The 26,918-nt window shown below is 47.1% G+C and overlaps 3 protein-coding genes, 1 long non-coding RNA gene and 1 other non-coding gene across 5 annotated transcripts; 3 read left to right on the top strand and 2 right to left on the bottom strand.

The window, feature by feature from the left end:
- Positions 1 to 862: 862 nt before the first annotated feature.
- Positions 863 to 967, top strand: LOC112659567 (U6 spliceosomal RNA). The gene has a single exon (XR_003136395.1). It is a non-coding gene; the product is annotated as a U6 spliceosomal RNA (small nuclear RNA).
- Positions 968 to 13,091: 12,124 nt separating this feature from the next.
- Positions 13,092 to 17,388, bottom strand: EIF1AD (eukaryotic translation initiation factor 1A domain containing). Its single transcript, XM_025445898.3, has 6 exons — positions 17,167 to 17,388; positions 16,151 to 16,324; positions 15,896 to 16,004; positions 15,686 to 15,794; positions 15,464 to 15,514; positions 13,092 to 14,950 (listed from the first exon to the last, which is right to left on the bottom strand). Exons 2-6 carry the CDS (start codon positions 16,235 to 16,237, stop codon positions 14,806 to 14,808), a joined length of 501 nt encoding a protein of 166 aa, XP_025301683.1. The 5' UTR covers positions 16,238 to 16,324; positions 17,167 to 17,388; the 3' UTR covers positions 13,092 to 14,805.
- Positions 17,389 to 17,491: 103 nt separating this feature from the next.
- On the top strand, positions 17,492 to 19,330 carry BANF1 (BAF nuclear assembly factor 1). The gene is made up of 3 exons (XM_049096888.1): positions 17,492 to 17,743; positions 18,454 to 18,591; positions 18,801 to 19,330. The coding sequence occupies exons 1-3, from the start codon at positions 17,492 to 17,494 to the stop codon at positions 18,945 to 18,947; spliced, it is 537 nt and encodes a 178-aa protein (XP_048952845.1). The 3' UTR covers positions 18,948 to 19,330.
- Positions 19,327 to 24,279, bottom strand: LOC112659299 (uncharacterized). The gene is made up of 3 exons (XR_003136290.3): positions 23,990 to 24,279; positions 22,136 to 22,198; positions 19,327 to 19,591 (listed from the first exon to the last, which is right to left on the bottom strand). It is a non-coding gene; the product is annotated as an uncharacterized LOC112659299 (long non-coding RNA).
- A 54-nt stretch (positions 24,280 to 24,333) lies between these two features.
- On the top strand, positions 24,334 to 25,970 carry CST6 (cystatin E/M). The gene is made up of 3 exons (XM_025445899.3): positions 24,334 to 24,605; positions 25,111 to 25,236; positions 25,787 to 25,970. Exons 1-3 carry the CDS (start codon positions 24,366 to 24,368, stop codon positions 25,868 to 25,870), a joined length of 450 nt encoding a protein of 149 aa, XP_025301684.1. The 5' UTR covers positions 24,334 to 24,365; the 3' UTR covers positions 25,871 to 25,970.
- Positions 25,971 to 26,918: the final 948 nt, after the last annotated feature.

The raw sequence follows: 26,918 nt of genomic DNA, 5'->3' as shown, positions 1-26,918 counted from the left end.
CTGTGTCTCTGCCTCTCTGTTTCTCTCTATGTCTCTCATGAATAAATAAATAAAATCTTAAAAAAAAAAAGTAGAATGGATAAATGGTGGATATTCATATAATAGAATTAAAGCCATGGGTGACTCATAGACACAGTACACTATAAGCCACATATAAAATCGTACACATTGATTCCATGACTATAAAGACAGACAAAGGTAATTTACACTGTTAGAAGTAAGTATATTGTTTTTGGGGATAGAGATTGAAATGGAGCAACGAGGAGCAAGTAGGAAGCCGAGGTGGACGTGTTTCATTTCTTCATCTGGATGCTGGATACAGGAGTGTTTGCTCACTTTGTGAAAATATATTGAGCTGTATACTTATTGTTTGTGTACTTTATTGTATGCCTATTCTTCAATAAGAATTTTTATTTTATTTTATTTCTTATATATTCATGAGAGACACACACAGAGAGGCAGACACAGACAGAGGGAGAAACAGGCTCCATGCAGGGAGTCCGATGCAGGACTCAATCCCAGGACCAGGACTGCGCCCTGAGCCAAAGACAGAAGTTCAACTGCTGAGCTACCCAGGCGTCCCTTCAATAAGAAACTTAAAGTGCAGGTGCCTGGGTGGCGCAGTTGGCTGAGCGTCTGACTCTTGATTTCAGCTTGGGCTGTGGTGCTCGCTTCGGCAGCACATATACTAAAATCAGCTTGGGCTGTGATCTCAGGGTGGTGAGATCGAGCCTCTCATTAGGCTCCATGCTTGGCGCAGAGTCTGCTTAAGATTCTCTCTCTCTTCCTCTCCCTCAGCCCCTTCCCCCTCTAAAAAAAACAAATAAATCTTAAAAAGAAAAAGAAAAAAGAAACTTAAAGTGTTCGCTTCAGCAGGACATGTGCTAAAACTGGAACAATAGAGAAGATTTAGCATGGCTCCTGCACAAGGATGACACAGCACATTGGTGAGTTGTTCCATATTTTTGTAAACAAAAATGCTTAAATAAAACACTAACAGTAAAAAACAAAACAGAACTTTAAAGATACATAGGCTTGAGAAAGAGGACTGGTGCAGGTTCATTATCACAGATCCAGGAGAAATAAAAATAATCACTAGAGAATGTGCTGAGAAAAAGTACAACAACCAGCTGGATAATTCAGAGGGAATGAATAACTCCCTAGGATAATATAAAATACCAAGATTGACCTTGACACAATTGGAGTTCCTGAATAATTACCAAATAAGAGTTTGGAAAGATGATTAAAGATGGTGAAGGCAAAAAAATGTAAGTCCCCTTATTATGAAGGAGCAAAAAGTATCAGAAACATTGGCTCCTTTTATAAGATTGTAAATTGCTTCATTAAAAAAATGTTAAGCTAAAACAAGTTCCTATTGCTCATTGTATTATTCTATAAGCTGGTTCTTACATTTCAGGGAGTTTGTCTTTTTCTCTTATGAAATAAATACTAAGTTCATGTTAAGATACGTCAAGCATTGTTTTGAATAATTACGTAACTCACCAAATATCCAGCGTGAGAATGGAGGAAAGTCCATAAACTCTTCTGTTCACTTGAAGTGTAAGGAACTAGTAAGAAGCTCACTTCTTCTTCCTATCTTTAAGGGTCTGTCATTTTCCAGGCTTGTAACCTGCTGTCTTCCTGCTACAGTTGCTTCAGAGATTTCCAGTGGGGTTCTAGCACTATATGGTGAATTTTTCAAACTTGCCCTACAGGTATGAAATCCTTCTTTTTTTTTTTTTTTTTAAGATTTTACTTATTTATTCATGAGAGACACAGAGAGAGAGGCAGAGACACAGGCAGAGGGAGAAGCAGGCTCCCTGTGGGGAGCCCGATGTGGGACTCGATCCCAGGACCCCAAGATCACAACTTGAGCCAAAGGCAGATGCTCAACCACTGAGACACGAGGTGCCCTAAAGCCTTTATAACACATTATTACTACCCCTGTTCTTAAGGGGTTGTGTTCTCCAGTACTTTGACTTTTTAAGAGCCGCCTCCCCCCGCCACCCCTTACCCAAATTCGACATCACCACTATTCCTTCTTGCCTCTCAGGTCTCTTCTCTAGAGTCATTTTCCTTCTTTCTGAAGTTCACCTTCTGGAAATTCCTTCTGTCGGTGATAAACTCCTATATTCTTTTGGTCTGCATGCCCTCGCCTTGGTATAGGATAGGATGGCCGTCCTTGCTCACCGGGCTGGGGTGAGTCCAAGTTTCCATGGCCATTTCTCTGAAGCTCCAACACCTTGGGAAGACAGAGTCAGCCCTGCTTAGGGGCTGCACTAAGGCTAGGCTGGGCCACAGCCCTTTCTGCCACACCTGTCTCCCTTTTCCAGACCTGATGGATCAGATCCTGCCATCTCAAGAGATTCTGCACATTGGGGGGGCCTGGGTGGCTCAGTTGGTTAAGTGTCTCACTTCACCTCAGGTCATGATCTCAGGGTCCTGGGATTGAGCCCCGCGTGGGGGCTCCACATTGAATATGTAGTCTTCTTGAGATTCTCTTTCCCTCTCCTTCTGCCCCTTCTGCTTGTGCTCTCCCTCCCTAAAATAAATAAAATGAATCTTTTATTATTATTATTTTAAAATATTTTATTTATTTATTCATGAGAGACAGAAAGAGAGGCAGAGACACAGGCAGAGGGAGAAGCAGGCTCCATGCAGGGAGCCTGATGTGGGACTCGATCCTGGGACTCCAGGATCATGCCCTGAGCCAAAGGCAGGCGCGTAACTGCTGACCCACCCAGGTGTCCCTAAAATTAATCTTTTAAAAGAAAGAGAGAGAGGTTCTCATCAAAATCCCTTAGCCTGGCATTACAAGCCCTGTACCTTCCAAACTTCATATACCCCTGCCCAGTGTGGGTGCACCACCTTACCCACCCTTCCTCAGACCCCTGGACTTTCCTGTCTCTGTCCTTCTGTTCTGGGAGACACTAAGAGAAGTAAAATTGTTCACTGTGCCGCTACATGCTCTGCCCTAGGGAATGAGGAGGGTTGGGGTGGGGTTTCCCAAAAGTGTTTGGACAGAAAGAACCAAGAAAGCAGAGGCCCTCCCTGCAAAAGCCCCTCTCATATGTATGGCCACAGATGGTTTGGTAAGGCAGACCATGATTACCAAAATGCTAAATTATGGAAGAGGAAAGCACTCAGAGGCTTTGGAGACAAGCCAAGGGAGGGGGGGCAAGGGAAGTAAGAGTCTGAAAGCTTCAGCAATATCTAGACGGGAACACTTGAAAGAGCGGGCTGAGGTCTCTGGGGAAGACATCCCTTTAGAGTTCTGAGGTCTCGTCCCCTCCCCCTTGTTCCATCCGGTCCTGTATGGCCGCCTGACCATACCATTTTCTGAAACTGGGTTTCTAGGGGGACAGGTACTGCTGAATCCCCAGCACCCTGATTGGGGACTTGAAAACTGAAAGATAAGGGCAGCTCCCACCTCTCTCCATTTTGTATCTTTCAGAGGGGAGGGGACTGCTAGTGCCTACGGAAGAGAGTCCCGTGGGGTGCTGCTGCCCTTCTGGGATTATACAGTCAGTCTGAAGGGACGGTTTGGGTGCTACAGAGCTGGGGCAGGTGCTGCCTCACCAGTTGGACGTGCCAATGGTGTCCTCTGCTGGTTGCTTCTAGAAATCCTGACAGAATGTGGAGCCAGCAGCCTCCTGTGGGCCCTGGGCCCAGGTCCCAGGATTGCAACCATGGCTCAAATCAGGAGGAGGAAAAGGGAGTGCTGTTCGCATTCCAGAATGAATGAGAACAGAGTGACACCTGGGACCATCTCCCTGTTTAACAACTGGTACTGGTTAGGAACAAAGGTTTCTGGTGCTTGGCACCTCACTCTGAGTGACCAAGGTTTACATACCAGCCACATTTTAGCAGCAGCAGACTCTATCATAACAACTGGAAAAAACTGTCGCCACTATTGGCACTCAAGAGACAGCCTAGGACATCACTAGTGCTTTGTTCCTCTGGGTAACCAGGCAAGGTATGCAAAGTGCCTTAATGCCTTCGGTTGGGATGGTGGCGTCTCTTGCAGTGTGTCATCCATGCGTCATACTGGAGCACAGTGTGAGCTACAGCTGCTGTCCTGCCTTTCCACTACCTTGATCATACGGACCCTGGTTCCTGCTAAGTAAACTGCCCAGCTAGGCTTGCATGCTCCTCAGATACGGGAAGGAAGAGATGGTTGGGCTTTGAGTGAAGGCAAAATCTAGGGTCATGCAAGCCTGGTAACTACCCTGGGGGACATCTGGGCAACTATTAAGGATAAATTGCTGGCAAAGTAACAAGTCCTATACCAGTTTAGCTTCTTTGTATATTGAAGGCAGCAGACTCTACATTTAAGAATTTTACTAAAACCTTCTAGTAAAGGGGCCAGCAGACAAGAGACCATGCCTGAAGGGCCTCTGCAGCAAGGAGCTCTGGAAGATGGGGAAGCTGTGAACCAAGTGCTGCCACTGAGCCTTGTCTCCTTCAGACCCCCTGGAACTAGTCTCTGCTTTGGAAATTTTATTCCACCAGTACTCAGGGGTTTGCCTTCATGGTCTTCTTCCTGTAGCTAAGAACCCTGCACATACCCCTTGGCACAAAATCTATGCATGCTGGCCAGATTTCCATGGCTGCCATCTGCAACTCTCAGTCTGAGGACTTTGCTTTGTCACCATGGCCTGGTCTACCCATGCATGGGCAGGCTGAAAGCTAACGCCCCCAGGAGCAGCCGTCCAACCATGATGATTACTGTGCGTTGATGGGAAAATACCCTCGCTGCCTTGTGCCTCGGGGCTATTGCTGAAGTGTTAGCCACTGGCTTCCAGAGTCCTCTATGAAGGACATTTAGTATGGTCAGCTGCAGTTTTAGCCTGCTAGAAAAGCCAGCCTGAGTGGAAGTAACGAACACAACAGATGGGATGTCCGACAGAAGGGATACATTTCAGGCATAAAACAGAGAAATCCCAAGACCAGACGAAGAAAGTCTAAGAGGAAGGATTGAAGAAAAAAAATGACTGTACAGGGCAGCCCTGGTGGCTCAGCGGTTTAGCGCCACCTTCAGCCCAGGGCGTGATCCTGGAGACCCAGGATCGAGTCCCACATTGGGCTGAGAACCTGCTTCTCCCTCTGCCTGTGTCTCTGCCTCTTTCTGTGTGTCTCTCATGAATATGTAAATAAATAATCTTTTAAAAAATGACTGTACAATAAAAACAAATAAAAGCAAATAGATATGGAAGGTAGAAGGAGCTAAAATCTGAGTAACAGGGATTCTAGAGAGAAATATAAACATGGAAAGGAAAAATATTTGAAGAAATAATGGAGACAATTTCCTGGAATAATACAAAATAAAACATCTTGCATCAAAAAATGCCCAGAGAATGCCAAAAGAAGAAAAAGGAGGATGTGAGGGCAATCTGGCTGTGACATCCATCACCCCATTGATTGCCAGGGTTGATTCAGCTGATCTGGTTGGCTAGGTGTGTGTCCCCTTCCTCCCTACTGCTCCACATGTGTCCCTACACTTAGTTGAAGAGGACAACCTTCTCTGATAGAGGAGGCTTCCTCTTCGGTCAAGGATATATAGTAGCTGTGCTCCCCTGCTAGAATCTCCAAACAAGCCCTTGAGGTCCATTTGTAGGAGAACATAGGGCAGTAGTCAAGCTTCCAAGACTCTAGACACATCCAAACGAGGCACTGCATGTGGCAGTCTGCCTTCCTTTAAAAAACAAAAACAAAAACAAAAACAAAACCTCACATCTATATACACCATCTAGAACTTTAAGAATATCAGAGATAACATGGAGAGGAAAGAGCATATGACATACAAAGCAACGAGAATCAGACCAACATCAGATTTTTCAATAGCAACATTGAAAGCAAGAAGAAAATGGAGTAATATTTTCAAAGTATTAAAGGAAAAGAATTTAGAATCCTGAAATTTATATCCATCCAAACTGTCATCCAAATATGACAAATGGGCCCCACACACCAATTATTACAGTAAGTTAAAGGAGCTAAGTCTTTCAGTTAAAACAAAAAGAGTGATTCTGTTTTTAAGGATCCAGATACATGTCCTAGAGACAGGTAAAGCCTGGGGACATGAACAGATTGAAAGTAACAGGATGGAAGATAACCTCTCAGACAAAAATAAAAATACTAAGCAGAAGAGATCTAAGGGAATTATACCACCATCAGATAAACTAAGATAAAAAGCATCTGTAGGAATGGAAAGTGTCACTCCATAAAGAAGGGTTCGATTCACAAAGGGAGGTAGCAATTTTAAATACGTTGTACTAAATAACATAAACTCAAAATACATTAAGCAAAAACTGAGAGGCTACAGGGAGAAATCATTAAATCCACTTCAGGGATCCATTGTTGGTGAATGTCAACTAATGTAGCCACTTTGGAAAACATTCGGCAGCATAACCTAAAATTCTGACTGAGGAATTCCATGCCTAAGAACTGTCCCAGGAAGAAATTTTATACCCAGACATATCTACAAGAATGTTTACAATTGGGGAAAAAAAAAAAAAGAGCCCAAGGGCCACCAGCAGAAGAGTGAATGGATAAATTGTGATATAATCCCACGAGGAAATATTGACAGTCAAATCAAATGAACAATGGCAATATACAGCAATTAGGAAAATCAAAGTAATGTGATAGTAAATAAAATGTCAGCCTCCAAATAGGATATTCAGCATATTATCCTTTTCACAAGGTTAAAAAAAACTTTTAAAAAGCACATGTAGGGACACCGGGGTGGCTCAGTTGGTTAAGCATTTGCCTTGGGCTCAGGTCATGATCCTGGGGTCCTGAGATCGAGTCCCACAGGCTCGGCAGGGAGTGTGCTTCTCTTTCTACCCCTCCCCCCACTTGTGCTCTCTCTCATATAAATAAAATCTTTAAAAAACAACAAAAAAAACCATAGATACAAGAAAACCACACAGAAAGAAGACAAAAAAAGCATATTTGAAGTTTAAGCTGGTTGCCTCGGGTGGGGGAATGAAAGTGGGATGAGCAGGGTTTAGGGCAGGAGATGGAAGCAAATGGTTGCTTGGGTCATTGTATAGTCCTAGCCTTTGTTTTGTAGTGGTAGGTTTGAAGGTGCTTACATTATTAAAAATAATCAACTAAATATTTAATATTTTATGGACCAAAAATGGAATCATAATGGAAATTAGAAAACACTCAAAACTAGACTATAATTAAAACAATAGATACTTCATACCTATCAGGATAGCTACTATTAGAAAAAAGAACCTAATGTGTTGGTGAAAATGTGGAGAAACTGGAACCTTGTGTGCTGTTAGTGGGAATGTAAAATGGTGCCACCACTATGGAAAACAGCATGGTGGTGGTTCTTTAAAAAATTAAAAATAGATTTGCCATATTATCCAGTAATTCCACTTCCAGGTGTATCTCCAAAAGAAATGAAAGCAGGTCTCAAAGAAATATTTATATACCCATGTCATAGCAGCATTACTCACAATAGCTTAAAGGTAGAAGGAATTCAAGAGTCCATCGATGGAAGAATGGATAAGCAAAATGTAGTTTATACATAAAATAGGATATGGTTCAGCCTTAAAAAGGGAGGAAACTCTAACATGAGCTACAATTTGGATGAACCTTGAAGACATTATGCTGAGTGAAACAAGCCAGTCACAAAAGGAGACTGCACAGAAATGTGAATGTATTTAACACTATTCAACTGTATACTAAAAAATGGTTATGGTGGGAAATTTTGTCTTTAACTCAATTAAAAAAAACTAAGAACAAATACATATAGAGCTGCATCAAAGGACACTTTGGCCTTAAAGGATAAGACTGTTTCACAATGGAAAAATAGTACCTTTGTAGGAAAATGATCCAGAAGCCATCTCTTTAACCAAGTGACAAAAATTAGCATCACCAATAATTGGATATTCTCCATCATGTGCTTTATGATATGCAAATAAGCACACATCACTTCTAGGCTATTTTTGCTAAAATTGTTTAACCTAAATTTAAGTATGCAAAACAATCACACAAATCCAAATAGAGGACATTTTCATAAGAAATCAGCCTGAGGGGAATCCCTGGGTGGCTCAGCGGTTTAGTGCCTGCCTTTGGCCCAGGGTGCAATCCTGGAGTCCCGGGACCGAGTCCCACATCAGGCTCCCAGCATGAAGCCTGCTTCTCCCTCCTCCTGTGTCTCTGCCCCTCTCTCTCTCTCTATGTCGGTCATAAATAAATAAATAAATCTTAAAAAAAAAAAAAGAAATCAGCCTGAGTTGTCAAAACTCATTTAATGAAAAAAAAAAGAAAAACCATTAAGGCATCTGTTCTAAATTAAGAGGTTAAAGAGACTTAACAACTCCATGTGAAAACCACATGTGTTGTATGTAGAGAGAAATAGAGGTTGGCAAATGTGACAAAGTGGTGGCCCCACCAAAGGGCACATAATTCTTCCCTTTTCTTCAGGCTGGGGTTGGGGAGGAGGTAAAGCTGAAGCATCCAACCTCAATCGTTAGAATAAGAGCCAGAGAATAACCCCAAGGGAGGGTGAGGAAAGGGGAAATACGTAAGAGCAGAAATCCATAATACATAAACAAGCTCAGTGAAGAGAAATGACAACAAAGAGCTGGCGCTCTGAAGACTAATAAAGAAATGTCTTTCAAGAGTGATGGGACAAAAAAAAAAAAAAGTGATGGGACAAAAAAAGGAAAAAGTGCAGTAATATTAGATATAGTAAGAGGACATATTGTAGATACAATCAAGATTACAAACAAGGCAATTCTGCAAATAACTGTGCAATAAACTTGAAACCATAAATGAGGAAATAGGAAAATGCTTTTTCCTTGGAAGTATCACTGACTCAAGAACAGAAAACCCAAGCAATCAATCTATTATCACAAAAATCTAGAGTTAAAAATCTTTCCACCTAGGGCACCTGGGTGGCTCAGTTGGTTAAGCGCCTGACTCTTGATTTTGGTTCAGGTCATATTCTCAGGGTCAGGAGATCGAGCCCTGGGTCAGCTCTAAGCAGAGTGTGGAGCCTGCTTAGGATTCTCTCGGGGATCCCTGGGTGCTCAGTGGTTTAGCGCCTGCCTTCGGCCCAGGGTGTGATCCTGGAGTCCCCGGATCGAGTCCCCCATCGGGCTCTCTGCATGGAGCCTGCTTCTCCCTCTGCCTGTGTCTGTGCCTCTCTTTCTGTGTCTCTCATGAATAAATAAATTAAATCTTAAAAAAAAAAAAAAAAAAAAAAAAACCAAAAACGGATTCTCTCTCTCCCTCTGTCCCTACCCTGCTCATACTCTCTCTCTCAGGTGGAAAAAAAAAAAAAAAAAAAAAAGATTAAAAAAAATCTTCCCACCCACCATAAAAATACCAGGCATAATGGGTTTTACAACAAGTTTTACCATTAATTACAGAAATGCAAAATTCCAGTCTGATACAAACCCTTGTAATGAAAATAAAGAGAGAGAATACTAACTCATTTTATAAGGTTGGCATAACCTTGATATAAAGACACAAGGGTAGCACAGGAAAGAAAAAACTTAAACCATCTTACTTGAACCTGAATGCCAAAATGCACCCAAATATCAGACAATCAAATCCAGCAATATGTTGAAAAATATATCATGACTGTTTTTATTCTAGAAAGCAAGGATGTTTTGAGGTGAGAACTGTCAAGGTCTCTTACCACACTTACAGGTTAAAGGAGAAAAAAAACATGACTAGCTCAGATCGCCATGTGTGCTTCTTGGCACATATATATGGGTGGCTGGATGAGTGAAGTGGGTGGGGAAACTTTCGTGGAAATGACCTGCTCTTAGGTTGGTGCTAACATGATACAAATGCTGAGCCTGAAGGGCCACAAGTCCTAAACCTAACTGCAGGATGTGTCAGTATTGTTAGGTGACCAATCACACGGACTGACCACAACATGGGGAAGAAGGGGCTCTCAGAACACTCAGCTCACTCTGGGAGATCTATTCACTCAACTCATGGTTAGGATCTGCCACTAAGTTGGGAGAAGAGAAGGGGATTTCAGCTTCAGAGAATAAGTACTATGCAGAACATAAGGACTCTACCTCCAACAGGATTCTTAGCTCCAACCCACAGGAGCTAAATGGCCAATAAGAGACAGAGAAGTGGAGATCCCTGGGTGGCGCAGCGGTTTGGCGCCTGCCTTTGGCCTAGGGCGCGATCCTGGAGACCCGGGATCGAATCCCACGTCGGGCTCCCGGTGCATGGAGCCTGCTTCTCCCTCTGCCTGTGTCTCTGCCTCTCTCTCTCTCTCTCTAGGACTATCATTTAAAAAAAAAAAAGAGACCGAGAAGTGGAGGGACCACCTGGGTGGCTCAGTCGTAATCCCTGAGTTTCAGGATCAAGTCCCACATCAGGCTCCCCCTGGGGAGCCTGTTTCTCTCTGTCTCTCATGAATAAGTAAAATATTTATTTATTTATTAAGTTTTTAAAGGATTTTATTTATTTATTCATGAGAGACACACACACACACAGAGAGAGAGAGAGGCAGAGACACAGGCAGAGGGAGAAGCAGGCCCCATGCAGGGAACCCGACATGGGACTCAATCCCGGGTCTCCAGGATCAGGCCCTGGGCTGAAGGTGGCACTAAACTGCTGAGCCACCGGGGCTGCCCCTAAATAAAATCTTTAAAAGAGAGAGAGAGATGGAGAAGTGGAGATGAAAGGGTTTTAGGGGGAAAACAGGGGCTATTAGGTAAACCACACAATCACTGAGGGCTAAAGAAAAATCTAAGGCCAGGTTTACAGATACAGTGCCAAAAAAAAAAAAAAAATCACACAATCACATGACCAAGTGGGTAACAGTCAAAGGAGTACTTAGAGGAAAACTTGTAGCCATAAAAATGTTAGAAAACAAGACTGAAATTAAGCATATGGCTCAATAAGGTAGAAATGAGTAAAGAAGTAGAAGGAAACACCCAATAATGTAGAGAAACATCTTGCAAAATTAGTCAAAGAAAATACACAGAATAAAGGACAAATGTCTGTTGGTTTTATCAAAAGGTTGTCCCTGGGGGATCCCGGGGTGGCTCAGAGGTTTAGTGTTTGCCTTTGGCCCAGGGCGTGATCCTGGAGTCCCGGGATCAAGTCCCACATCGGGCTCCCTGCATGGAGCCTGCTTCTCCCTCTGCCTGTGTCTCTGCCTCTCTCTCTCTCTCTCTCTCTGTCTTTCATGAATGAATGAATAAATATATATATAAAATCTTAAAAAAAAAAAAAAAAGAGGCTGTCCCCTTATTTTGGTTAAAGAACTGCTCTATTCCATGGGAAGCACATGTTGTGTGTACAGATTAGGCTTGGCTCATCTTGCCTCTCACCCATCCTCCCTATTCAAGTCCTGGTCACAGTACTCGCTCAGAAGGGGGTCAGTGACCCAAGATGACCAAATGGTCTTCCGTGACATACACAGATGCTCACAAAGGAACTCTTTGCTTATAAGGACTGAATGTAAACTGAAGCTTCCTGCAGAATACAATGGTAGGGAGAGATTGGTCCACCTACAGAAGCAGAGATAATCCAAGGAACAAATGAGAGGGAGCCCTGACGAAATCATGCTCGCCCTGGATCAGCTCTTCTTACAGCTGTTCTCTTAGACTTATGGTCAATGAGCCCTGGTTTGCTTCTGCTAGGTGGAGTTAGATTTTGACGCTTACAAATTAAGAAAGTCCTGGGACACCTGGGTAGCTCAGTTCAGGGTGTGATCCTGGAGTCCTGGGATCGGGTCCCGCATCGGGCTACCTACATGGAGCCTGCTTCTCCCTCTGCCTATGTCTCTACCTCTCTGTCTCTCATGAATAAATAAAATCTTAGAAAAAAAGGCAGTCAAGTATCTACCCCTTAAAAAGGAACCAAACACAGATGTTTTTATAAATAAAGCCTACCAAACTTTAAGCAACAAAAAACCCCTTCTACAAATTATTTAAGAACAAAGAAATAGATTAAATGTCTTCAAATCCATTTTACAAGGATAGCATAGGGCTATACCAAATTGGGACAGGGAAATCATTAAAATAAGAAGTAAAATTGGCCCAGAAATAAATATTAAAATCCTAAAGAAATAAACACTCTAAGTGGAGCTTATATGAAATTGCAAGGACAGCTCAGCATGAGAAAGTCTGTTCATGAGAAGCAGCTCAATAATAAAACGAAATCTTTTGGTTATCTCAATAGACATCAAAATCATTGCTATTAAATAAAGGGGAAAAGCCTTCAGTAAGCTGGGAACAGAGGGAAACATTTTTAGCCTAATGGAGGTTATCTACCAGACACCTAATGCAAGAATTGTGTTACGTGACTTATGGGAACAGTTCCCACTGGGAGAAAAACGAGGGTACCACCCAACATTATACCGGAGGCCCTGACCTCTGTGACCCTAAAAAGAAACAAGTGTAAAGGATAAAGCTACCACTAGGAGAACATACTTGGACCTCCCAGAAAGTCAAGAGGATCAACTGAAAAACTATGAGAACAAAAGAATTTAATTAGCTCAACTAGGTGAGCAAGGATGGACAGTTTTCCCTAAATGCCAGTGATGGGCAGAAATGTAATTTCAAAAGATCCCACTCAGAACAAGTAACTCTAAAATTCCCAGGACTAAATTGAACCAGAAATGTAAAGGACCCACATGAAGACAAACTTATAAAAGCAAGTACATACCCCATTTCTGGTAGGAAAATTCAAAACTGTTAAGATAGTATTTTTCTGCATATCAAGCTATGGGATTTAAAACCCTGATGAAAATCTCAAAAGGATTTTTAAATGCAAATTGCCAAGTTCCTTCTAAAGTTATGTAAGAAAAAACAGGAAATTTTCAAGGAAGAGTGGGCCAGAATGAGGGAGATAGATTAAGTAACGCCATAAAATGTGGTATGTGCACATACATCAACAGATGAGAAACTCCAGAAAGAGACCCACATGTATGCAAGAATTCAGTTTATTTTAAAAAGGTATTTTAAATCTGAGTAAAGAATGACCCATTCAACAGATGGTATAGAGACAAATGACTACCCCTTTAGGAAAAAAAAAGTTGCCTCCCATAAAAAATAAATTTCAGACAAGTTAGATATACACACACACATACATATCCTTAACTCATCTGAAGTTTATTTTTTGTATATATACACATACATACAAATATATAGACATGTATATATTTAAAGCTCCACTAAGATAAAATAAGGTAAAGTGAGCAAGGAACAGATAAATGAACCAGTAGCTGGAGACGATGTGGAATCAGTGACAGGCCTTTCAGATTGTTTCAGACAGGAGATTCTATAGCACCTCTGCCACTAACATATCCAGTAGAGAGGATGGCAAAAAACAAAACTCACATAAAGTCCTTAAACAAGACGATAAGCTCCAGGGCACAAGAGAAAAGTTTTAAGTCCCGCTGGATTACATGGCGGGGGGGGGGGGGGGGGGGAGTTAAAGGACAATCCATGAGCACATTTGTAGGGTGGGTAATGAGGACACATAATGAAGTATGTGGTCATAACAGGGGAAGGGGGAATTGGTAGACAATATACAAGTTTTGAAGTACAACATCCCAGAGATCTGCTAGGCAGTGCTGAGCATCCACCTGAGGTTTGTAATTATGAATTTAAGGTAAAACTAGTGAGTTAGGTTGGCTGTTTTCTCTAGCATTTACTTGAACACAGGCACAGAAGTGAACAGCTGGGTTAGCCAGGGTTAGATCTTACTAGATGAACCGGCAGGGAGACAAGCGAGTGGAAGGTGTAGGTGGAATCAATGTTGCACAAGGAAGGGAAGTGAAGATAGGAAAATAAAGGTAAGAATGTGTGTTGGGGCTGGGTGGGGGTGGTGGTGGTTGTGGTTGTGGTTGAGGATACAGAGGAGGGAGTTGAGCAGGTAAGCACGAAAACCAGGAGGTGGTGATTTTACAGATATTTGAATTCAAGAGGAGTGGCAACTCCTATCAACGTCAGGGGTGCAAGGAGTGATCAATGAGGTAGGCACCGATGAGACTGAATAGGCCCATCCACGGGGTGGAGAAAATGGTGGTGGAAACAGGGGTGGAAGACTCTAAGCCGGGAGTTAAAGTGTTCAACGTCTGAACGGTGATTAGAAGATCAATGTCAACAATGGAGAAGGAGTACATAGCCAGAGGTAAAAGCTTAAAAAAAGAGGGATGACAATTTGCAAGAGAGCTGGGTAGTGATGTCTGAGTAGCCACAGAAAAGCCACTAATCAGAGGACGCACACAGCATTTAAGGAGGTGGGCACTCCTATAGTCACAGTGACTAGAAAGCCAGGAAAAGCAGCTTACGAGGCACTATGAAATTCATCCTGAGTGTCTCTTAGAGGCAGGGGGCACTAGGTCCTAGAGCTGTGTTCCTCAATGGCTGAGTCAGTACTAACTGTAAGCATGCAATACAGAGGGATTGCTCCCAGTTATTATTAAATACATGCCAGAAGGCACAGCACAGGCCCTGGTGCTTACGAGTGCTCAATGAGAGAGAGAATCTAGGAAAGGTTCCAGCCATTTCCATTTCTTACCCATTTAGGACCTGCACCCGGGGGACCCATCAAGGAGCAGTTTTTAACTTCACCACAAGTCCCTCCTCCCTCCAAAGAGCCACTCAGACACCAGCACAAGTCATTACCCACCAGGGGTTTAATTCTCCTTGAGCAGAAGATCAGTTCAGAGAGGGGCCCTGTCTTGTCCCCCGTGCAGGGGGAGGGGATAGAGAAGAATTGCAGAGCACCCTGAGAATGTCCAAGCGCAGAGGAGCCAAGTACTCGTCCCTGAGCAAGAGGAGAAATGGGTCCAGGGACTCAGGCTGCCTCCTCCTCTTCGCTCTCCTCCTCGCTCTCATAATATTGTCTGCGGTTGGTGTTAACAAAGAGATCAGAATCATCTTCAGAGCTGGATTCTTCTCCTGATGACTGTGGCTCTGCAGGGAGTTCTGGCTGAGTCTGTCTGCATGGGGGAAAAGGGACAGGGTTAACCCAATGCCTTCTGGGAAAAATAGGTCTGCAATCAAGGAGACCCACATAAAGGAGGACCATATGGCCAACAAAAGCTCTTTAAAGACTATACCTCCCAGCCCATATCAAAAGTTTGCTAGAACTACTGGATTTAACAATAATGATTTTACAACCATGAACTAATGCTCAGTGGACCCACCCCATATACCAAGTATTATGCTAAGCAATTTTATAAGCATTAACTCCTTTAATCCTCACAAAGCTCCCACTTTACAGGCAAAGAAATCCAGGCTTAAGAGATCAAGTAACCTGCTTAAAATGATTCATTTACAAGTGGCAATGCCACAATCTTAATCTGGGGCATCTCACTTTCAAGCTGTACTCATATCCACATATTTAGGAGCACTCATCAGGGACTCTACATAGGAAGAAAGAAGGTCTCTATTTTCCCCTCAAGGTACCAAAGCCTAAATCCCTGTTTTTTATCATAAGGCTTGTTTCTCACCTGTTCCTGTTGTTGTTGTGCTTCTCAGCCACTTCTGAAAAGGCCTCAGGCCTGTGCCAAGAGAAGAGCCAGGGTAAGAAAGGACAGAAAAACGGATCAGCAAAAAAGCTGTTTCCAGCTATCCCTGCCTGGGATGCTATGATCTTCCTTCCTCCAATTCCATAGCTTAGAAGTCAGTATCCCCAGAAATGAGGCAACCAATGACCGAAAGAACTACCCTACCAGAGCCCTTCCTTCTGTAGAGAGCGTACATGGTCTTTGCAGAGCACAAAGGAGATCTCAGCCTTCACTTTCTCTCCCTCTTCAATAGGGTCAACAATGAGGAAGTCCCCTGCAGGTAAGAGAGGAGAAAAAACATAATAGATCCAGCTTGTAATGGGGAAAGCCAAGCTCTCAGGAAATAGTTGTCTCCTAGAAGGCTGCCTCTCTCACCTCTCTTGATCCAGATGTTCTTACGGTATTTGGAGGGCATGCTCACCAGGAAGCGCTGCCCCTGGGCTGTCTCCACTTCATGCAGATTGTTCCCTGGGGTCCTGAGTACCTGGTCCAAGAGTGACCAAGAACTCATCAGCCTTATCAGTCAGCTCAAATACCCAGTAAGCTGTGCTACACTCTACCCCCATCACAAGGGCCCAAGAGGAGTAGAGGGATGGGGAGGCAGAGCAGCTTGTGCCCAATGCCACTCACCCTCACAATCTGCTGCTGGTCAGAGGGCACCATGTGCTCCCCCAGCACCTCCTTCACCACATGCTTCCTCTTGGTGGCCTGAGACATGCTGGGTCCTGTCCCAGGGCAGTGAGGGACGCAGAGACTGTCAACTCCTGAGTTTCTTGGATGACAAGTTCAGAACCCAGGATTGTTCTGAAAATAGAGAGATCCTTTTTACTAAGGAGTGACTGTGTCCTGGTTAAGAACATGAACTCTAAAACCTAATTACTAGGGGGATCCCTGGGTGGCTTAGCGGTTTAGCGCCTGCCTTTGGCCCAGGGCGTGATCCTGGAGTCCTGGGATCGAATCCCACGACGGGATCCCTGCATGGAGCCTGCTTCTCCCTCTGCCTGTGTCTCTGCCTCTGCCTCTCTCTCTCTTATGAATAAATATATAAAAATCTTTAAAATAAGTAAGTAAATAAAATCTAATTACTAGGATTCAAATCCTTCCTTGGCTCTTTCCTAGCTGTTCAACTTCACTAGCTTCAGAGAAAAAATAATAGTTAAACCCAATCACTAATTAGTAGAATAAAATAATGCAAGCCGAGCACTTAGAACAGTGTATGGCAAACAAAAACAACTCACAAGTACTGGCAAAATCACAGAAACCGAATACCAGGTTCTACAGAAGTTATTGGGGAAACCTCTCAGGAAGGAGTGTGAGATAAACTGTATATTCCTCAACATATTCGTACATCCTATGTGTAGCACAGCCACGTAACACAGATGCCCAGCTTATCAACACACTACGGTCAAAAACCAGTGAGAAGACAGCGCGATGGTCCACTCCAGGAACGAGTTAACAAAAGTCGGGTAAGCCGGCTCGGCTGCGGCCACTGCCAGGTTTCTGACGTGGGTACCGAGAAGACGAGGACCGGCACCATGAAGGCTGACGGTTCCCAAAGGAAACTCCGAGGTGTGACCTCTGGCTGCCGTCCCCTGCCCACCCCCTTCCCTATCCTGGAAGAAAGACGCTCAGAGACCGACACTTACCCTCTGCCCTCGTCTCCCACGGGCGGTGCCCGAACGACCTTGTTCTCCAGACTGGACGCTGAGAGCGGCTCGCCCACGACTCAATTCGTAGCTGAGCCAACGAGGGCACGGGGAAGGGGCCCGCCGGCAGGCAGACGCACACTCAGGTCGCCCGCGCTTCCGACTCCTCCTAGCCGGGTGACCACAGGCGCTCTAGAGTCGGACCCTTCCGAACACCGTACTTCCGGGGCTATCGCGGAAGCTCACCAGCCGCCCTCCCCGCCTGGTCCGTCTCTCTAACTCTTCCCACCTCCGGGTCGGCCAAGGTTAAGTTCTTGAGTTCCCGATGCCGCGCAGCGGGGAATGGAATTTTCTCCAAGGCCTCAGGTCCCTGAGACCGGACAGGCTGCCCGAGAGGCGAGACCACATAAGGCAGCTGGGCTTCCCGCGAGGCAACCCGCAAGCGGTGCCTAGGAAGGGCGCCGCTGAGGTCGGGAGCGCTTCTCTCTATGGCTCTACGCGGCTAGAAGTGCCCAGAGGAGTTTTTTTAAAAGCGGCTCTACAGACGACCCGGAAGCGGAAGTGGAAGAAAGTTCTAGTGAGTTTGAGATATCGGTGGGAGCAGCCGGGTGGCGGTAGGAGCCGTTACGGGAGCCGGAGCTGCTGGTGAGCGTTCGCCGCGGAGCAGGGCCCGAGCTGGACGCGGGAGGGGGTGCGGGGAGGAGAGGGGCCTTAGCCGAGAAGCCCGCCAGAGGAAGCGCCCTCGGAGCCGGCCCGGCTGCCGTGCGGGGAGAGGGCGGGGCGCGGCGCGGCGCGGCGGCGCGTGGAGGGGGCGGGGCCGGCGGGCGGGGGGCGGGGAGTGCGGGCCCGCGGGGCGCAGGAGCGTGTGCACGCTTTTGGGTTAGTGCCCTCGCTCTGGGAGCGGTGCGTGCGGGCGCGTGGGACCGAGAGACCCTTCATTTGCTCCCTTCTTAGCCCGCCAAGGTCACAAAGGGAGTGACAGCCTCAAGGAGGACCCAGGCTACCGACTGGGAATCTTCCCGCTGCCCCGCGTGCGCCACCTGTGAGGGCGGGCTAGTTTTTCCCCTGGGGCTGGACGAGAACCCGGTTCCCACAGAGAACCATTCTTTTGCCCAGCGGGAAAAAGGCTCTTCTTGGACCTCAGTTCTCTTACCCATGAACCGAGGAGATCTGAGTGAGCCGCCGTAATGGCTGGATTAGCTTTCACTTAATATAAGTAACATTGTCACTGGGCCCTTGGGAGTACCTGGTTTGCAGCCCTAACTTACCTTTTCTTGGGATTCCCAGATTAAGCTGATCAAGATGACAACCTCCCAAAAGCACCGAGACTTCGTGGCGGAGCCCATGGGGGAAAAGCCAGTGGGGAGCCTGGCTGGGATTGGTGAAGTCTTGGGCAAGAAGCTGGAGGAAAGGGGCTTTGACAAGGTGTGGGTGGCAGCATGCACCTGGGGGATGGGGGTGAGGGTGGCCTCACTTTGTGGGTGAGGAAAGTGAGAGTAGATGTTGAGGGTGGCCTGAGGAGATAGCCACAGCTTGCCCACTTCCTAGGCTCATGTGCTTTGGATGCCACAAAAGTGGCTTTGTTCTTTCTTGGTCCCATGGAACTTAGCAGCATGCCCTTTCCCCGTTTGCAGGCCTATGTGGTCCTTGGCCAGTTTCTGGTGCTAAAGAAAGATGAAGATCTCTTCCGGGAATGGCTGAAGGACACATGTGGTGCCAATGCTAAGCAGTCCCGGGACTGCTTCGGGTGCCTTCGAGAGTGGTGCGATGCCTTCTTGTGAGGCTCTCTGGATAGCCCCCAGTCCCAAGCCCCAGCATGGAGTCTCCCGAGTTTGCAGCCGCGTGGGAACTCCTCCCCTGTCCTCTACAAAGGAAGAGATTGCTATTGTTGTACTCACTTCTGATGTACTTCAAGGTCTTTGGGAGTTCTCTTCCTCTCACCATTTCAACTTTTTTGAAATTCTCACTCTTGCATGCATCTCCCCACTCCTTCCCCCTGCCAGTTTCATGTCAACAATTATCAGCTTTACCGAGTGAGTTCCTGGCCCTTCCCTCACCCCCACCCCCACTAGTCTGGTCTGTTTTATGCTATTTGGCTCCTTTTTTGGCAGAACAGTCACTGTCCTTGTAAGGTTTTTTAAATCAATAAAGTCAGTGGCCTTCATGACTGGGCTTCATGTGTTCAAAAGCAGGTGGGCTGGGACTTCCCCAGGGACTGACCGGGTCTGCCACACTCCTTTATCAGTACAGATCGAAACTGCCAGCTTCCTTCCCACTCCGGAGGGCAGCCATGTGGGCCTCAGGCAGGTGCCTTGGAGTGTTCCTTAGTAATCTGGCAAAGAGTGTGGGTTGATCCCTTCCTGGGATCTGGGTGGGCTGTGATATTCCAGATACCAACCGAGTCAACAGCTGGGCTAGGCAGCACCTGGTGGAAAAATCAGTGGGAGTCAGGAATACCAGGAAGAGGGTGGATCAAATGTGGGTTAGAGTTTGTCTGCCAATCATCATATACTCTCCTGGCCTCTAGGAGAAGTGGGCAGGGCTCTGGTCGTCTGGCTGGTCCTCTTAGGGAGGCAGAAAAAACATAAGACATCACAGTTGTAGGGGCCTGAGTTAGTTGGGTACGTTTTTGTCCTGGTCTTTGTTGAACTCTTAGTACGAGCCAGGTCCACAGCTAAGATCTTTGCAAAATTTTTTCTCCCACAGTAATAAGTAGTTGTTTTCTCTTTTATAGGTGAGGAAACCAGAGGCTCGGAAAGACTGAGTAATATGACCGTGGACTTACTGCTAGGAAGGAGTCAGGTTGGTTCTTAAAATGTAACTCAAAACCCATGTACCTGAGGGCCCTTTGTTCCCTGGTCATGTCACTTGGCCTCTCCGAGCCTCAGTTTCCCCACTTGGAAAATGAGGTTGTAAGGATTGTATGAAATGCTAGCTGTATAGCACCTAGCCCTGCTTAGAGTTCATTCGTTCTGCGGAGCATCATTGAGAACTACTTGCTTACAGAATTTTCCTCAGAGGGCTTACAGTCTGGTGAGGAGAGAATAACAAGTATTAAGTGCAAAAATTGGGATACTACGAGAAGGTTCTCATGACCTCAGGGTAGGGAGAAATTAAGGAAAAGTTGATAAACTCACTTCCGTTTATAGAAACTTTGTTTGCCTAAAGATACCATGAAGAAGGGTGCCTGGGTGGCTCAGCTGGTTAAGCATCTGCATTTGGCTCAGGTCATGATTGCAGGGTCCTGGGATCGAGCCCCCGCATTGGGCTCCCCACTCAGCGGGGAGCCTACTTGTTCCTCTGCCCCTCCCCCTGTTCATGCTTTCTCACTCTCAAATAAATAAAATTCTTAAATAAAAAATAAAGATACCACAAAGAGAGTAGTGATGTAAACCCAGGGTAGGAAAGAACATTTGCAACACACTTAACACAAGACTGCATCCAGAGAACATGACTATGATAAAGACAAAGCAGATAACACAATAGAGAAAAAGACCTGTAAAGCAGCCATGAGAGGAATGTCCAAATGGTGAATAAGCTTGTGAAAAAGTGCTCAGGCACAGTAGTAGTCTGAAATGCAAATGAGATGCCATTATACACTCACTGGCAAAAATTCTAAAGTCAAACAATACCAAGTGCTGATGGAATGGAGCAAGAGTGTCTGACATCCATCTGGTGGGAGTAGAAATTGATCTGAACTTTTGGGGAAAACAGGCATTTTCTAGTGAAGCTGAAGATAGGACCCATCCTGTGACCTGGCAATTCTACTCCTGGAGCTGTTTCAAAGGACATTCTGCATACCTGCACCTAAATTCGTGTTCACAGCGACTTTGTTTATAACAGCCCCCAACTGGACCGACTCTAATGGCTGTCCATACCAGTGACAACGAACAAATGACAGGTGAATTTCAATGCTGAGCCAACAAAAAAACGTCAAATTGTGTGATTCCATTCACATAAAGTTAAGTGGATTCTTGCTCAGTAATCTCTATATAGATGGTAAAACTAGAAAAAGAAAATCCTTATTGCAAAAATCAATAGTAGAAAGAAGTGGTATTAGTTACCTTCGCGGGAAGGAGGCAAGTGTGAGGAATGGGGAGGCTTGGGGTGAGGGTGGCAGTTTCCATGTCTTTATCTGTGTGGTGGTAATACAGGCATTGACTATGTGTTAACTGAATATATGTTCTGTGTGCTTTTCTGTATACTAGCTACATCTCAGAATAGTAGAAGACTATAAGGAAACCAAAAGTAAAGCCCCAGGAATAGAGCAATTATGTGATTAGTTGGAAATCATGAGGGTTCAGTTCAGATCTGGGTCTGGAAAGTGAGCAGCCACCCTGGAAGGGTGCCAAGTGGCCAGAGTAAGGTTCAGCTTGTGTTACTTAGTGGGAGGGTGCCAGCCTGACTCCCAGACTGAGCTGGGAATTCAGGCTGTCTGTCCCTAGAGTTTCAGGCTATGTTTCTGATACTCTCCCAGATGGGTCCAGGGTCACCTCAGAGTCCCCTCAGCCTTGACCCTTTGTGTTGTGACACTGTCATACAGGCCTGGTGTGCTTAGGCAGGAGCTTGGCAGGGCCATGGTCTTCCCCTACCTCAGTCCTGATACTGCCAGATTGTTGCTGATGCTCTGGGAGGTGATGGAGGCTCCCTCCTCCTCCACAACACCCTTCTGATGGCTCCTGCCCATGCTGGTTGTCAGGTTTTGACTCTCATGGTTCTGGCATGAACCACCCAGCAGAAGCCGTGGGACGTGCTGCCTGTTCTGCTTCCTCCCTGTGGGCTCTTCTCTGCCTCGCCCACAGGCTTTGTCCCTGAAGGGGCTAGAGCCTGCTTTCTTACCTCTCGCTTGGGGCTCAGCAGTGTCTGTGACACGTTAAGTTGAAACCCCTTATCTTGGCCCCTTAATGCATCCCACACAAGTTCCTGGTTCAGTCCTAGAACAGCAGGAGACAGGGCATCTAGAATGTACCTTGTGACAACGTGGCTTCAGAGATCCAGTCCCAACGTAACCTCCAGGACAAAGGACCAAGACCTAGAATATCGGAGAAAGCAGACCTGAGACCAGCAGAATGTTAGTAGGAGGTTATTTAAATGTCAGCCCACGGGGTGGTACAGTTGGTTAAGTGTCTGACTCTTGGTTTTGGCTCAGGTTGTGATCTCGGGGTCATGAGATCAAGCCCCACGTTGTGCCCCATGTCTCACCCTGCACTTAGCACAGAGTCGGCTTAAGACTCTCTCCCCCTCTCTCTGCCCCCCAACTCCAAATAAATAAATCTAAAAAAAAAAAAAAAAAAAAAGTCAGCCCTCCTTCCCTCTAGTAAAACAGCTTCTGCTGAGCAGTTATGAGGATGAGTGTGTGTGGAGGCCCTGGTTCAAGGCCTGGCATGTTATCAGAAGTCCAGTAATTGTCGATTTTCCTTCCCAGTCCCCCTTGGCCCACCAAGACACCACTCCTAGTGTGTGACCTTAGACAAGTGACCTGACCTGATTAACTTCCTTCACCTGAAAAACGAAATTGAGGCTTACTCCCTGAGAGTGCTTGTGATAGACCCATGTGAAAGGTCTTTGGAGGTCATTGGGTGTGGTACAACCTGCGGTATTCTCCTGCACCAGTGAGAAGTAGTGACAGGTGGGGGGGGGGGGCAGCTGAGCTAGGGACCCATTGGCCCTTGCTGAATCAGAGACCACGCCTTGGCTACTTTTCCAGGGAGCTGTTGGAGATTAAGTGTGGCCATGGCTGAGCTCCAAGTAATGGCAACGCAGGCCTGGGAGAGCCCCAGGAGGCTGCCTCTCCCTCCTCTGCCCCGTGTATCATAGTGGTCCTGAGCTTCTTACTCTACCCCCTCCCAGGTTCTCTAAGGTTGGGTTTCTGCCTGGCCTTGGCCTCTTCATTAAGCCAAGCTTGAGCCAGCTCTCCCACAAACTGGGGTCTGTCCCTTTAAGGCAGACACCTGAGCCTGCAACTTGTGACTCTATCTTGGAATCTCAGATTGGTTTTCACAGCTGGGCTGAGGGGGTGGGGAGCAGCTGGGCCAGGTCTCCCAAAGAGGAAATCACTGCCCTTCCTGGTCCTGGGATTCCGAGAGGCCCAGAATTATGCCTGCTTAGAATATTCATCATTGTAATAGCTACCAACGTTTGCCAGATATTGTAAACCACTACCTCTTCCAAGCCCCAAGCGGGATCCTTGGAGGCCTTAAGTACTGACAAGGCCTCAGTGTCCCAGGGCAGAAAAGTCCCACCTCCCCTCAGCAACATGTGATTAAAAGTACAAGCTACAATGAACCCGAAAACAAGAAGTCCACCAAGATTGAGACTCTTCTCGTGTTAGCTACTTCAGTGCTGTTTATTAAACCTGTTTTTCTGAAAAACACATTGTGCCTATTTTGCTGCTACCTCCAGCATGCACAGTTCACCTCTGGGTAGCCCAGTGCTGGAATAACCTTAGCAGGTAAGAGTTGTCACCTCCCTCACCACAGTGAGACCTTGGGAGGCCAAGGGACCTGTCTTAAGTCACCAGTCAGGGAATGGCAGAGCTGCTGTGACACACACCCTTCTCTCTGGCCATCCTCAAACTTTGGGCTCAGTCTGGTTTGAGAGCACAGACTTGAATTTGCTTGGGCTCAAAAGCCAGTGTCATTTACTATTCACTAGCTGGTGTCTTTGGGCAATTCAGTTCTCCCCTCTGCCTCCTGTTTCTTCATAAAGTAGAAACATTACTCATTTCCATTTCTGGCCAAGAGGGTCACACAGCGCCCGGCTCAGCACATCAGTCTCCTCTCCTGCTGTTTTTAGAGGACCAGACCTTCTCTAAGCACTTTACCTGTTGAGTCCTCACACGACCCATTTTACAGAGAGGAAAACTGAGGCTGCGAGCGGTTAAGTATTTCTTCTAGGTTCCACGGCCAGGAATGGTGGCAACAGTAACGGCTCCCTGATAGTTGTATTTCATACTCGTCGGCCTCCTGAACTGAGTGGTGGGCCCTGGCCAGGGACTCACCGAGCCGGTACGTGAGCCGGTACGTCCCGGAAGGCAGGCAGGCCTGCTGGCCCCCCGCTGCCCCAGGCGCGAGGAAGTCGGCCTCGCACACCGCCCAGGCTCCGCAATCCTCCGGCTGCTGCCGCGGGGGCGCGGGGCGGGGCGGGCGGGGCCTCGAGCCGGTAAAAGCGGAGCTCGCGCCGGCCCAGCACTGCCGGCCATGGCGCCTCCGAGCCTTCCGCGGGCGCTGGGCCTGGGCCTGCTCGCCCTCTGCCTCCTGGCGCTGCTCCGCGACGCCCGCGCCCGCCCCGGGAACCACTTGGTCGGAGGACGCGTGGACCTGTCGCCCAGCGACCCGCAGGTGCAGAAGGCAGCGCAGGCGGCCGTGGCCAGCTACAACATGGGCAGCAACAGCCTCTACTATTTCCGAGACACCAACATCCTCAAGGCGCAGAGCCAGGTGTGCAGGGGGGAGGAGGGGGGGCGTGGGACAGGGGCGAGGGGTGGGGTGGTGGGGCGCCGGCTAGGGCAAGACCAGTGCGGCATTCGCAGGTGACCAGGTTAAAGGGATGCCACGAGAGTATTCAGGACACTTTAATACAATGTATTTTTTTAGTTCAATTAATGCCACAAATTTATGAACAACACATCGATATTTCAATAGGATCTAGCCCTGACTTACACAGCGGCTCGCTAGCCTCAAGGTGCTCCTGCTCTGAGGGGTGGATTGGGGAGACGGGAGTGAGGGAGATAGGGCAGTGGGCTTCAGGATGCCTGCACCCCTGGGTCTCAGCTTCCTGCGTGGCCCAGGCCTCTGCTTGTCTTCCCAGGAATCCCCACCAGAACTTCCCCATCCAGGGTCTGAATCCCGAGGCCCAGGCCAGTGTGCTGAATGTGGAGAGAGGTGAGAGGTCCGGGTCAAGGGCATCCAGAATCCCTGACCTGCTCCTGTCCTCCATCCCCAGCTGGTGGCTGGCGTCAAGTACTACCTGACTGTTGAGTTGGGGAGTACAGCCTGTCGGAAGAACATGGCCACTGGAGACCGCATAGATGTCACTACCTGCCCCCTGGCCACAGGAGTACAGGAGGAGGTAATAGTTCTGCACCCCACTTTCCAGCAAACAAGACCCTAGGTTGTCCAGCCTGAACTGGTCTGTCTGGCCAGGCTGAACCTGGTGGAACCTGTCCCTGCCTTCTGGATGACTCAACCTCCAGGCCAGGGTGCGGTGCAGAGAGAAAGAGATTGGGGCTTGTCTCACTGGACTGGGCTAGAAAGATCTGGGATCTAGGAGCAGCCCGGGATGGCTCAGCGGTTTTGTGCCGCCTTCACTCCAGGGCATGATTCTGGTTCTGGAGACCCGAGATTGAATCCCACGTTGGGCTCCCCGCATGGAGCCTGCTTCTCCCTTTGCCTGTGTCTCTGCGCCTCTCTCTCTCTCATGAATTAAAAAAAAAAAAAATCTAAAAAAAAAAAAAAAGATCTGGGATGTAGTCCTGGCCATTTGGCTCCTTGTCCCTTTGGGCCAATAGTGACTGTTCCTCTCACACCCCAGAGGAGAGTGTCACAGGCTGAGGGTGGCAGTTGCGAGGAGTCATGCCTTGGGCCCAGACTTACCCATCCTCTCCTTGCTCTCCCTGCAGAAGCTGCGCTGTGACTTCGAGATCCTGGTGATCCCCTGGGAGAATTCCTCCCGACTTCTAAAGCATAACTGCGTGACCATATAGTAGACCCCTTTGGATTTGGGAAAAACAGGTGCATCCTGGGAAGGCACTTCAGGCCTATGGGCATATCTGTCACAATAAATTGCTAGCACTGCTTCTCGCATTGGACTCTCCTGAGTGCTTCACTCCTCCCCATGACCCCCCTCTCCTGTCTCCTGTGCCTCCTCTGGCAGCGCCCCCTCCCCATTCGAAAGAGAGTCCATACCACCCCCAGTTGAGCTTCTATTGTCTTAACCCATACAGTGCTGGAGGTTTCAGTTCCCAAATATGGAGTCTTCCAAACACCCTAGCATCATAGACACAGAGGACCTAACCTCCAAGGACTCTGAATATTCTGAGTTAAGGGGTAGGAGACAAAGCCACAGGAGAGGGATGATGCCTCAAGACCAAACCAGGGTGGGGGGTTGGGGGTTGGGGGGGTGGGAGGGGGCTGGGCAGCCAGGGTGGCTCAGCGGTTTAGCGCAGCCTTCAGCCCAGGGCCTGATCCTGGAGACCCAGTATCGAGTCCCGCGTCAGGCTCCCTGCATGGAGCCTGCTTCTCCCTCTGCCTGTGTCTCTGCCTCTCTGTGTGTGTGTGTGTGTCTCTCATGAATAAATAAATAAAATCTTAAAAAAAAAAAAAAAACGGGGGCAGAAGTTGGTGACTACTCTGAGGAGGGCCTGAGCTCTGCTCTAGCTCATCTGCTAGGACTCAGGGTCGCACAGGCTGAATTCGGCCATCCAGGCCCCAGGACGCCGAGCTCCCAACCTGAGAGGTTCCTCTACTGTCCAGGGGCCAGCAATGGCAGAGCCCCACAGACCAAGAGGCCGCGAAGGCTGCGACAGTGGCTTTCAATACAGGCTGCGGGCCATATGCCAGAGGGACTCCCCAGTGCTTTGCCCCAGCCAAGACCCCTGGAAGGGGCTGGACAGGAAGCCCAAAGGGGACCAAGGTCAAATCTGCCCACAGGCGATGAGGGGACAGATGCAATGTGATGTCATTGAAAGAAAATAGAACTGAAAAAAAAAAAAAAAAAAAAAAAAAAAAAAAAGAAAATAGAACTGCAACATT

This window comes from Canis lupus, chromosome 18 (assembly GCF_003254725.2).
Source record: "Canis lupus dingo isolate Sandy chromosome 18, ASM325472v2, whole genome shotgun sequence".
NCBI classification, from domain to species: domain Eukaryota; kingdom Metazoa; phylum Chordata; class Mammalia; order Carnivora; family Canidae; genus Canis; species Canis lupus.
This window is presented reverse-complemented; position numbering and strand designations above follow the sequence as displayed.